The following is a 13,462-nucleotide window of genomic DNA, read 5'->3' as shown; positions in this document are numbered from 1 at the left end:
TTTAAGTTGAAATTTTTTCACTTGAGGAAATTTTTCACTAGCCAGATCACTTCGCCTTGTTTTAGCACAGTGTATGTGGACTCATTTGCTTGGTTTTGTGAAATTCCCCTCTGATAAATCATACACTTCAATTGTCTGGTTAAAAATACACTTTCTTAGATCTCACCATTTTATTAGCAGCTGGCTTTCTATGCGGGGAACATTTTCACAGAGAACTAAAGCTCTCATTTCATGCAGTTACTGCAGTGCATCTGATTACAAATGAGAAACAGCAAGATAGTTCTGAGAAGTGGACGTACGATGGCCACAGACTTACCGGCTGAGTTCACGTGTCAGCTTCGGTGGGTGAGACTCCCAAACTCCTTACATGCCAGGCAACTTTCAGTTCACTTTTAAAATTCCTCCCTGGGTTTCCACCAAGCTGGGCTGATAAGCCTTCTGCTTCCCTCTGCTGACTAGATGCTTTTTAAAATCCTTTCTACAATGATGGTGAAATGAAGCATATAAAGTCATTTTTTTTCTCTTCCAGTATCTTAGGATTTGAGACCTTCTGACAAAAGAAATAACTTATCATAAAATCAGAAAACTGAAGGGAACCAGAGAAATCATTAGTCCTGATTTTATAGATGATGCCAGTAGGCTACCCTGGGACAAAGTTTAACTAGTGGCAGAATCAGGACTCAAGCTTTGCCTCCTGACTACAAATTAATGCTGCTTTTCTTACTATTTGCTAACTGACTGTCAAGCACATTTCAGATACTGGGTGTTTTTTGTTTGTTTCTTTTGCTTGTACCTCTCCTCTCCAGAGGACATAGCTATACAGTCAGAGTTAAAACACCTTTCTTGCTCTTATCCAAATCGCCACAGGAGGATGGCAGCTCCTCTTTCAGGGTAATTTTCATTCAGAAGTGATTTAGGATTTTGGAGGAGTTAAAAGCTAATGGCTAAGCTGTTATAAAAAAAAAAAAAAAGGGAGTGGGGACTTGGGGTGGGGCTCAGGGCTTGCTGAGGAAGGAGCAGCTGAAGTTGGGGAGTCCTACAGAAGGGCTGCAGGGAACCCCCAAGGTATCTGGATTGGAAGAGGACACTGAGCCTCAGACATGAACAAACTTCCATGGTACGTGGTCCACGGATTGCATGGTCTCTGCATCTGCTACTAGTCTCTCTGGTCACCATGTGCCTGCCAGCCTGTCGTGGATGTGACCATGGACACAACACTGGACCTACCAGGCTCCTCTCTTACCTTCCAGACGAGGTTTTTTGCAGGGTGAATATGTGGTTTTTGAATCATAGGCAGAAGGATGACTTTGGGTACTGGCAGTACTATTTTACTGAAAATCTGGAGTTGCACAAATAGTTCTCTAGAACATAAAACTAAATGGATTTATACACAACAATTACACTCAGCATTTATAAGAGGCAGTACAAAATGTGTTCTGCTTCTACATGATATAAATTGTATATAATACCATGATTTAAACAATATTAATTAATTAGTTCCGTGAAATACATCTTACTCAGAACGTCTGACGTTTCCCACAATAAAGGGAAAAAATGCAGTTCTTTGAGCAGTCGGGTTTCTTTTCATTTCCAAGTTCATTTTAGTGACGGTGGGAAGATTTAAGGATAATCCTTCCACTGAAGACGCAGAAGTCAAAAAACGTCACAGGACTGTTCTGAACTCATCAAAAATGAAATTAGGCACGTGTGCTTCAGCAACCTAAAAAAAATAGGAGTTAACTTTCATAGTGTTATAAGAAGCAATTCAAATTTTTCCATATGAAAATTAATGACATGAAGACATCCTATGGAGCAAGGTGAATCACAGGGAAATACTGGGCCACTAATTGAAACCGCCACCTTCTGCTTCTGGTGTCTAATTTCTTGGCACTGCTGACATCTGAAGGGATGCTATACAGCTCCCTGTCCCCCCACCCCCGCCCCAGACGTGAGCTCCTTGGCTCTTAAAGGCACTTGGATCTGCAAGGATGCACATGCCTCTGGGAAGTACTAAGAAGTAGTCTCAGGTCACCTCATAATTAACTGATGGCCAATCTCAGTCACTTGCCAGAACGGGACATCTGGCAAGTGACTGAGGCCAGAGGAGGAAGACCCTCAAAGGCAGGCATTCCTTAACTGTGCTGGGGAAGCCCTCAGAGGGGTGGAACGGGGTAAATGGGGTGGAATGTAGAACTAGGTGATCTCCAAGCACTGGAAATTGGTAGTCTTTAAGAGCAGTATTTAATTTTTTTCTGACTATAAAGTTATCACCTGCTAATTAGAGAAAATTTAGCAAATGTAGAGAAGTATAAAAAAGGAATAATCTCTAATCTCAATTCCTTACGAGAAAACTAAAACTGCTAATTATTTTGTATCAAATTCTTCCAGTTTACACACACTCACACACACACTCAAAACTAGAATCACATAATTTTCTGTCCTGCTAAATTTTATGTTCTGAATATCCTTACATGTACATCTTGGTGAACTTTTGCATATATACCCAGCAGGTAAATTTCTAGCAGTGGAATTGCTGGGATCAGTAAGATATCACAAAAGTTTTTTAAATAGATAAAGTCAAATTGCCCTCTCCAGAGAGAAGCAAATTTACATTCCCATTGATAGTACTGAGAAGTCCCATTTCTTTGAAACTTTCCCAAGCACTGGGCGCCCAACATTTTACTTTTTACCCATTTTACTGTTACTTTGATTCATGTCCCTTTAACGTAAGGTTGAACATCTTCACAAATGTTTACTGGCCACTTGTATTTCTTTTCCTGAAAACTGCCTGTTTCCTGAAAACTCCTTTTTTTTTTTTTCGGTTGGATTGATTATCTTTTTCTTATTGATCTAGAAGAGCACACTATAAGTTAGAAAAAAAAAGTTCTTTTGTTAATAGTTTTCCCAATTTTTTAAAAAAAATTTTGAGACATCTGACAGAATTGTTTCATTACATTCAGCACTTATAAGAGATGAAATCTCTAAATCCTTTGTGGCTTCCTCCTTTGGTGTTATATATAGGATGTTCCGCTTTAGCCTAAGTTCTATGATTTTTTTTTTTTTTCGGTACACGGGCCTCTCACCGTTGTGGCCGCTCCCGTTGTGGAGCACAGGCTCCAGACGCGCAGGCCCAGCGGCCATGGCTCACGGGCCCAGCCGCTCCGCGGCATGTGGGATCTTCCCGGACCAGGGCATGAACCTGTGTCCCCTGCATCGGCAGGCGGACTCAACCACTGCGCAACCAGGGAAGCCCAGTTCTATGAAATTTAAAAAAATTCTAACCCCCCTCCAAGTTATAAACATTATCTGGGATTTTGATTATAACTGCAATAAGATTATAAACTAGAAAGAACTAATACTTGAGTTTCCTCATTCAGAAATGTGGACTTCAAAATTTTATAGTTTTTTCCTAAATATTCTTTCATATCTCTTACAGAGTTTATTATTCTTGGCTATGTTATTTCCTTGCTAATTCTGTCAATAGGATCTTTTTCACATTATAGTTTTGAATTGGTTATTAGTGTATTCACTTTGTATGTTATGTAATCAGCTTACTTTCTGAATTCTTATTGTTTTAATAGTTTTCCACAAGTTTCTATCGGGTATTCAAGGAAGACAAATTCATTCTCAATAAAACAAATCTGTCTTCTTTTCATGATGCATTTTAAATCTTTCATTTCCTATTCTATTGTCTGGAACCTGTACAACAAAAGCAGCAGTGAGCATCAGCATCACCATGTAACTCTTATCGTCCTGACCTTGATGAGAATGCCAGTAGCACTTAGAATTAAGTCTGACCTTGCTAGTTAATTTTAAAAGCGTCATCTTTGGTTTTTGTTATAAAAAAGTAACTTTGATTCCTAACCTACTAATTTTTCAAAATCAGAATGGCTTTTCAGCATCTATTGAAGGTTTTTTTATATTTCAGGGTCAAGCTCTCCACTCTCAACTAAAACTTACCAAAGTGGAATTACTACTGAGAAAATAAAAGAGTATCTTAGGAGGTGGAAAGTAATCTGTCATTTTTGGAAACGGTGGTTGTATAGCACTTCAACCATGGTGTGAACTTAGCCAAACTTGCTGTGGGAAGCAGGTTACTGTAGAGATGAAAAATGAAGCACACAATCATTCTCTACCCCGACCCCTTAAGGAATTCTCCCCTGGAGCTCATCTTAGCTCCTCCTCAACAGGCTGAGCTGCAGACCGGAGGAGGGTGTGGTAGAGGGCAAGAAGAGGGAGGAAGCTGTGTTCAACCCTGTCTTCTCGCAAAGCACTGAACATGTGGAGGAGGAGGGAACATCTTAGAGCCGAGCCGGGGGTAGAGCAGGGCGAGGGGCTCAGAGGTGTCCACTGGGAATGAGCCTCTGGACTTCACTCCTCATGGGTCCAAGGCCATGCTTCATACCATCTTTCTACAAAAAGGGCATTAATATTGTTCTTTATCTACTGCTTACCCTCCTGGGTAGCTTTGTGTACCGAACATAATCCTCCAGAAACAGAAGGGCACCCACAACATCTGCAGGCATTTCTGGTATCTTCTGGCTGCAACAGAGAACAGTCTGGATCGGTTAACTGCTTTGTACACAGTGGACCCTCAGTCAAAATACTGAAAGACTAAAAAAACGACAGATGACTAAATGAAGCCAAAGTAGAGGCACATCTACAGCACCTCCTCCTGAGTCACAGCAAGCCAGATCTTGCTGGCCTATCTTCAGAACACAGCCCGGAGGATGGAATCAAACTTCTCTGAACGGCCTACACGGGGCTGCACCACATGGTGCCTGCTGACCCTTTAGGGTAGCGGAGAAGGAGACTCAGGACCCAGCATCTCATGCAAATAACTTGTTTCTATCCCAGAAAAGCCACATTTGGGGTGGGGGAGGGGAGAACTAAAGGTTTACAAGCTTTATATCACGTAGGAACTTCCGTGCAATTCGTTCCATTACACACCAGGAACTCGGGCTATGCTGCCCACGAGGTGCTCCCTGACACTCCACTGGAGGGTGGAGCCATCCCTGGGCAGTGGCCCAGTGGGAGGACACGGGCTCACTGAGGTCTGAGCACAGTGTCCAGGATGCAGAGGGGCAGGCCTGTACTTTCTCCCCACGGAGCTTGCTGATGGTGGTTATGACGCATTCACAGTGCGTGCTCCCAGGGCTCCTCGGCAGAGTGACTAAGGATGGGCACACCTTTAATTGCCCCAAACAAGGAGATGTGCCCCGACCTGCTTTACAGAGCCAGGTGAGCAGTCAGTTCCTGTCTCTACTAGGGGGATGATAAGAGGAATTTGCCATGCGAGGTTCCCAGCCCATTCTGTAACATCAATTCCATTTTTTCCTGGTTGGCCTTCTGTACCTTGTACACTGCTCCACTGTGGAGCGGATAAACTGGCCGATCAATGCCAGGAACTGTTCTGTGTACCGGGAATGAAACTGCTTCAGCAGGGTGAGCAGTCCCAGCACGAGTGGCGGCCAATCCACAGGGTCGGCAGGTTTTCGGCAGACCATGCCTGCAAGGACCGACAAATTACAAATTACCACCAAGCGAACTGCTTGCCTTAGGCAACATTCATTTAGTATGAATGTTCGTGAATGTCAAAATGTCTGGGGCCCATATCACCACTGGCAGATGATTACGTGAGGGAATGATAATCCAGGACTACATTTTGAATTAGGCCCAGGATTTGGTGGAGGCTTCTAGTGGTCTGAAGGATTCAACATCCTAAACTGGGTACTAATTTTTATAATTACCATCACTGTTTCTTCTGGATTATATAATTAATGGATGCAACTGTAGAAAATTTAAAGATATAGATAAACGTAAATGAGGAAATAAAAATTGCCTAGAATCGGCTTCTGTTAATGGCAGCATGGCATACTAAATACCTTGAAGTACTCTCTTAAATGAAAACATTCAAAATGCTGGATAAGATTTTAAAAGTATCTTTAAACACAAGGTTAAATGTTACACAAGAAAAGAACGTGCAGAAATCAGGACAGTCGAAGAAGGAAATATGTCAAGTGAGTGAGTGAGTGCCAAAGCTGGCCTTTTCACTAAGGATTTCTGCCCAAATCTGGAGACCTTGACCTTCTGCCTGAATGGCTGTATGGGGAACAGGAGACAGACCACAATGTTGAAAACAAAACAAAACAAAAGGACGTGGGTTCGAGCCCTGGTCCGGGAAGATCCCACATGCTGTGGAGCAGCTAAGCCCATGAGCCACAACTACTAAGCCTGTGCTCTAGCGCCCGTGAGCCACAACTAGTGAGCCCGCATGCCACAACTACTGAAGTCCGCACGCCTAGAGCCCATGCTCTGCAACAAGAGAAGCTACTGCAATGAGAAGCCCGTGCACCGCAACCAAGAGTAGCCCCTTCTCGCCACAACTAGAGAAAGCCCGTGCGCAGCAACAAAGACCCAACACAGCCAAAAATAAAAATTAATTAATTAATTTTTTAAAAAAGGCAACCAGCCCAATTTAAAAATAGGCAAAAGACTTGAACAGACACTTAACAAAGAAAAATATAAAGAAACAAACAAAAAAGATATAAAGAACAGCCAAAAAGCACTTGAAAAAGTGCTCAACATCATTAATCATCAGGGAAAGGCAAGTTAAAACTATAATGAGATACCATACACACTCATTAGAATGGTTCAAATTAAAAAGACTGAGATGGCCAAATGCTGATGGGCTGTAAAATGGTACAACCACTTTGCGAAAAGGATTGGCAGTTGATTAAAAGTTAAAACTGGTCAGACAGACCCGCAGATCCCATATTTGGGTTTTTGTGAAGACTGGAAAAACTTACTTAAGATGCCAAAACAAGTTACCTAACCCAGGCCTTGGCAATTCCAAATTACTCAATGCCCACTGCAAAAGACTCTAGCCATACTCAGAACATGGAGAAGTAATCCTTTCCAGGTGGAGAACAAAAGTGATGTTTACAACAAAAACTTCCTCTGAATGAGCACCACAGAGATTCTTCCTTAAAAGACCAAGGCAGGCGTGCGTTTCTCAGATCAGTCTTGAGAACAATGCTTACAAGGTTAAATAAATGTTTTTAGGGTCCACAAACATGCCGATGTTCCTTCCTCAGTCCTGCTTTTCTTTAATTTGATCCCCGACTTAACACATCAGCCTAATTCATGAAAAGTACTGTAGCCAGGGGACTTCTCTGGTGGTAGAGTGGGCACAATGCAGGGGGCACAGGTTTGATCCCTGGCCAGGGAACTAGATCCGCAACTAAGAAGTCAGCATGCCGCAACTAAGAAGTCAGCATGCCACAACTGAAGAGTCTGCATGCCGCAACTAAAAAGTTCCCACATGCCGCAATGAAGATCCCACGTGCTGCAACTAAGACCCAGACGGCCAAAATAAATAAATAAATATTAAAAAAAAAAAAGAACTGTAGTCAGGTATACATACATTTCTAAGACACTTAACAGTTTTGTTCTGTTTTGTTTAAAGATCTGGGAATTCTGATCTTCCACTATCACTATTTCACTGGAATAGTGACATATTTCCCATAAGGAGTTGTATAATCAAGGAGCCTGACCATAACCATACATGCAATGAAAGAAATATTACCTAAGAACGAGACCACTTAACAAACCGTCTTAATGAAAACAAGGTATCTTCATGCACTGACAATTCACCATTATAAAGAAGCATATATTCTTATTTTGTAATAACACAGGGACAAGAGAGGGAGGTCATGAATCTCTGAATCTTGAGATGAACTTTTAAGTCCATCTTGGGATGGTTCTTTACATTGATTTTGACCAACATACAGAAAAGGATCCAGCATCAGATAAGCATTTGCTCTGTGAGAGGTAATGTCATAGGTATTTTTGAAATCTGCTTGGCCTGAGAGGTTTAGTAACTTGGCCAAAGTCACACAGGTGATAAGTCATGAAGCCAGAATCCAAACACACACGTGTTCCCTCCCTCTTATGGCAAGGACTTACTGGGCGCCACCATGCCCTGCATTCTGTGGCTGTAACAGGTATTGTTATTGGGGCTGTGTCTGGAATCAAGGAATCTTTTTGAATGAGGGAATAAAAACCTTACAGAGAATCCACATCTTTATCCTAAAAAAAAACCTTTTGGAATAGGAAGGGAAATACTTGAAGGAAGAAATATATTTTGGAATTGCTGGTTAAAAAAAGTATATGGTTACATTCATGGAAAAGCTCTTACAATACTTTCAGAGTAAATTAAACTCTACAGCAGACTCTAAAAATCTCTACTTAGATATAAAGTTTGGAGACAGAGGAAATACCCGGGAATCTTATAAAAATGTTCAAGATAAAGTCAATGACAAAAAAACATTGGGTTATATCCTTGGACAGGACAAATATACTGATAGCCTTTGGTATCTATTGTTCGTATCAAGTATTTTCAAAAATAAAGTACTGGATATCCCTGGATTAGTCTCCTGTATGTAACCATATTTTTACTCTTCATACCAAAGTTCCAGATACACAGTAGGCCCATGACACTTGCTGAAAGAACATTAACCAAAAAGAAGTTTCTTTCCCACCATAATCAGCTCCTTAAAGAAGAGAGAGAAGCAAAGGTCCCACACATTTTACAAGTTGGATAATCAGCCACTGTAAATTAAAGGTGGATTATACTTGGTTGATATTAAATCCACCGTCTGCATCATATTTCAGAGGCCCAAAGACATGGATTTTATAAACACGCAATTAACTATGAAAGACCTCATGTGTGACATAGCATTCTATACCAAGAGCTGTTTGGTTAGATGTTAATCTACCGTTATTGTTCCTTACTGCAAAGAATAAATGTCATACAGTACCTAGGTTTTTGCTGTACTGAAGTTTTGGCAACTGGGCGATCAAAAATAGAAAGTTGACAACCGGGAAGTAGGGTAAGCGCTTTGTTGTTATGTATATCTGGAAAGAGAAGGGAAGAGATGGGCTCTTCACATCACACAATACCACAGAATACACTTTCAAAGGGAAGCTGCCATTTATTTGTTTGCTCTTCTGACTGCTGAAAACTAGGATGGTTCCATTAACTTGCTGCCTTCAGAGTTTTATTTACCACTGACCATTCCCCCACCAAACAGATACCCACTTGACAATTAGCCCTGTTGGGATGGGAACAATTTTGCTTAGATTAGCAGTTACCTCCCCCCTGAATCCTGTTAATGTCAGCAACAAAAGGAGGGGAGAAAAAGGCGATGAGCAAGAAAGTCAAGGCAAAGCTGGAAGGAGGGCAGAGGGAGGGAAAGAGAAAGAGGGAGAAAGAAAGAAGGAAAGACCCGCAGAGCAGTGCGTGGCGGCGTGTAAGCAGGAAGCAAGCAGACGTCTCTTTGTCCAGTGGCTTTCCCGCAGGCAATGCCACAGAGCAGTCTCTGGATGTAGCATCACCCCAGTTCACGGGGCAGAGAAGTACAGTCAGAACACACCCAGCCGTCTCCCTCCTCCCTGTTGGACCGGTTCCCTGGGAGGTGGGGTGGCATCCCGGCCAGGAGCGCCCGCTCTGGTCAGACTGCCAGGCGGACTGCCAGGCTCCATTGCTGGCTAGTGTGGAGCCCTGGGAAGTTATCAACCTCTGAGCCTCAGGATCCTCCCCCAACAAGGGCACATTTAAGGGACTGCTTTGAGATCAAGTGACAGCACCCATCGTGGGGTTAACACAGTGCTTGGCACATAATTACAAAATGTTAGGTGCTACTTAGGTTCATAATTTTTTACCCCAAACCCAGGGGATTGTATAGATTTCAGAATTTCATATTACAATAAAGATTTTAGAAAGGTAATATAGAGTCTAGGGTAACAACCTGTAATGAAAGTTATCAGTATTTCGGCATCAAAACATGAAAATTCACAGGAGTATAAACAGCCGCAAGTCAGTTTGGGACAGGTTTTGGCACCAAGTGAGATCTGGTACCAACTTGTGGAAAAAACTTTCAGTTCTCAGAGGTTTATGGAGATCAGAATTGCAGAAAAGGACTTGTGGCCCCAGACTGTGATTGTGATTACTGTCAGCCACAGAGGGAAGTATCTTTGGGCAAGAAGGATCAATGCCACCATTTAGCTGCAGTTCAAATACCAACCCGCAGAGAAACCTAAAACACATCTCCTATAGATATAGCGCTTTTCACTTTTCAACGAGTTCTGACAAACACTGTATCACTTGATTCCCACAGCCCTGAGTGAGGCAGGGACGGTGTGATCATCCTCATATTACACGTGGGAAACGGGAGCCCAGAAAGGGCAGGAACTCAAGAGAAGGGAGGCTCCAGGATGGGAACCAGGTCCTCCCAGTACCTGAGCACAGCAATCTGGGCCAGATGGCCTTAGGTACCACACTATCCCCCACCACACCATCATATATTTTAATCGTTAACCTTGTTCAGTGGGTTGTGGATGCCAGCTGCCTCCAAGTAGGCTGTGATTTCATATAAGAGTGTGTTATCTTCTTTGGGGTAAGGAAGTGAAGGGTCCTGGTAGTGGGCTTCGATATCTGCTAGGAGAGCCCTAGATGAAGGTGAAGGAAAACAAAAACAAAAACAAAAACAACAGTGATAAACATTAGAGATAAAATGAATCTAGACAACAGTTAATACAAGCTATGATCTTCCAGGGATCCAGTGTCCTCACCTGTAAAACAAGGGCTTGATCCTTCTAATTCTCAATTTCCATACCTGTCATTGGTTACAAATGGAAAATTTGACCTAGAATTACATTATCTTTTGGAGTTCACCCAAATCAAATGCTTTCACCATTCAAAGTTTTATGAATTGACTGAACTGTTTTCACTACCTACTTTGTCAAAAGCACTGACTTTGTGACCAAGAAGCACAGATTATTTATCTTTAAGCAGGAGGCTCGAAAAGAGAGCAAGCTGAAGGAGAGGTAAAGGGTGTGGCTGTGCACCGGGATGCGTTCTCACAGCCACACCCGGGCAGCAGTGCGCTTCCACCGCCCTCAGAAGAATTAGTGACTCAGTCCTATGGAAAGCCAGGAGTGGATTTTGGTAATAATTGCCTTCTCAGTCTGTGCAAGTACCTAGCATGGTGTCTGGTGTGTATTAAGTGATCAATATATGTTGGCTGAATAAATGAATCTATCAAAAAAAAGAAAAAAAAAAGAGAGACAGACCAAGACAGATTTGATTACCTATGGGAAAAAAGCCTGTAAATTCAGAGAGCCTTCTCACTCAAGAAGAACTTAAAAGAGCAGGTATTGAACAAGAAACTGGAATGCTAATCGATGATGAACAATCCAGGCCCACAGCTGGCTGTTTCAAATGCCAGCACTTACTTATTGAGATTCTCCAAAGCAGCTGCCAGATGTTTGGAGTCAAACCGACAAGAATAATTTAATTCATTGGCAATCTGTTGTCTCAGAATCTGCATCTGCCCAACCTGTGAACAAGCAAGAGAGAGAACAGGTAAACTACACAAGGATTTCAAACAGATAGCGAGGAGACAAACAAAAAGATGACGAGCTTTTATTGGAAGGATCACAACATTCTAAAAAAAAATTCAAGGATTTCCTGGACTGCCTTTATGGCTAAGGCCAGCATCATCCCTAACGGAGCAGAGGACCCTTCAAGAAATGTCTGGAGAGATTCCTGTACACCAACTTCAAAATAGCCCTGATGTCTAACAGTTTACAAAGTGATCCATTAATGCTCAATTGTCCATGGATTAAAGGTGTGTGTTTTGAAGCTCTATTTTTGATCTTTTGGAATAAATTCTCCATGTTCAGTACCCACTAATGAGAAGCCCTACTTCCTTTATTTGTCCTAAACTGAAATTTCTCAAGTCCTAAGGATGTCATTTCACTCTAATATTCGGTCAATATAAGCCTGTCTACATCACTCAGGATTACAGATCAAGAAATAATCTAGGTAATAAAATAATCTACATACAATCTTCCAAGAAGGCCCTTCTAACACTGATAACCCCGAATCCGGAGGTTCTTAACCTTTTGTTGGCACCTTGGACCTCTTAAGGAATCTAGCGAAGACTATGGACATTGTCTCAGAATAATTCTTTTGAATGTACGAAATAAAACATACAGGATAACAATGGAAGCCAATTGTAACAAAATGTAATTCGCAAGCTATTAAAAGAATGGATTTGTGACCTGGAGTTATGCTAACACGGTGGATCAACCATTGTAATTTCCAAGTAATGATGAGCATAAAGGATATTTGGAGGTATCCATGGCGACTGTCAGGTGTTAGGGAACTATCTTTGGGTCAGTTTGAGGTAAGAGTTCAGCTGGCTCTGACAAGTTCAATTTGTTGGTATCATAAAGTCAACAGTATACCCTAACTTTTTATGCAGTAAATTCCTTCTCTTTTCTAGAAAAGCTATCCCTAAAAGATTAGCAAAGGGGAGAGGAGGAATACGAAGGGAGGTTGTTTAGTAATGATGGCAACAATAAAGAAGAAATGAACACATTTCCTCTGAGTTGTTGGGAGCAGAGAAAGGAAAAAAAAGAGTGGTCTTCTCTAAGAGTGAAGAAAAGGTATCATTTAGATCAATGGACTTTATAACAGTTAAAAGTGTCAAACGACCTCAAATGTACTACCTTCGACCACTATTCTTATGAGGCTACTCTACTTATGTCAAGAAAATAAAAGTGAATCCAAAAAAATGCTATTTGTAAGTAAGAAACCTTTTATTAACAGAAAACTATTATTATTTAAAAATTAGAATAGGGCAAGGCCAAGAAAACAGTGGGTTCTTCCAGGCCACTCAAAAATGTCCCTCCAACCTTGTCTCTGCCCATATAATTCCTTGCTTAATTCTAGATACTCTATGTCAAGGATTCTCTAGAAAATACCAATCTGGAAATGGAAACAGAAATAAATGCAGTTTTATGTAACTTGTTCTTATTTAAATAAGATACTGGAGAGGTTAAGGAGCCTGGGAGGTGATAAGCTCATTCTACCTATTTGTTTGCCTATTAGAGAGCTCTGGACTGTCACTCTTTCTCTCTGTGATTTCTCTAGAGCTGCAATGACCAAGAGAGCAGCCACTGGCTGCCTGTGGTTGTTTAAATTTAAACAATTAAAATGAAATAAAATTTGAAATTCAGGTCCTCACTCCCCACAAGCCACGTTCTAAGCGCCCAACAGCTCCATGTGGATAGTGGCTGCTGTCACTGTTGAAAAGCACAAGTATTTCCATGCTGTTCCAGATTATTATGCCCATTTAGTGACTGCAGGTTCCCTAATTCAAGACAAAAAGACAAATTGGTCCTTGGGGGTTTTAATGTAAAGATCAGTGATTTAGACCCAAGACCTGGCTACTATTGAATTACCAGCAATTATTGATACAACTAACAGTGGTCCATAATAGTCACTGGGAAACCTCCAAAGCCTCTTCTAAGCATCTCTGTAATCTCTCTTGGCTTCCTACAGAGGTGAGACTCAGGCCAGTCCAGATTAGGATGGCAAACTGACAGCAGC

The 13,462-nt window shown here is 41.6% G+C and overlaps 1 protein-coding gene across 4 annotated transcripts in view; it reads right to left on the bottom strand.

Annotated features, from left to right (window-relative positions):
• Positions 1–139: 139 nt before the first annotated feature.
• Positions 140–13,462, bottom strand: part of WASHC5 (WASH complex subunit 5) — a 53,844-nt gene continuing 40,521 nt past the window's right edge. For all 4 annotated transcript variants that reach the window (XM_067711290.1, XM_067711289.1, XM_067711291.1 and 1 more), the window contains 6 exons: positions 11,299–11,402; positions 10,383–10,512; positions 8,823–8,919; positions 5,356–5,509; positions 4,455–4,542; positions 140–1,720 (listed from right to left, as the gene is read on the bottom strand). In XM_067711290.1, the coding sequence (XP_067567391.1) occupies positions 1,664–1,720; positions 4,455–4,542; positions 5,356–5,509; positions 8,823–8,919; positions 10,383–10,512; positions 11,299–11,402 (630 nt within the window). In that variant the 3' untranslated portion in view covers positions 140–1,663. The remainder of the gene's footprint in view (positions 1,721–4,454; positions 4,543–5,355; positions 5,510–8,822; positions 8,920–10,382; positions 10,513–11,298; positions 11,403–13,462) is intronic.

This window comes from Pseudorca crassidens, chromosome 17 (genome assembly GCF_039906515.1).
Source record: "Pseudorca crassidens isolate mPseCra1 chromosome 17, mPseCra1.hap1, whole genome shotgun sequence".
Taxonomy (NCBI): domain Eukaryota; kingdom Metazoa; phylum Chordata; class Mammalia; order Artiodactyla; family Delphinidae; genus Pseudorca; species Pseudorca crassidens.
Note: the sequence above shows the minus strand (reverse complement) of the source record. Positions and strands in the feature narration are given on the sequence as shown.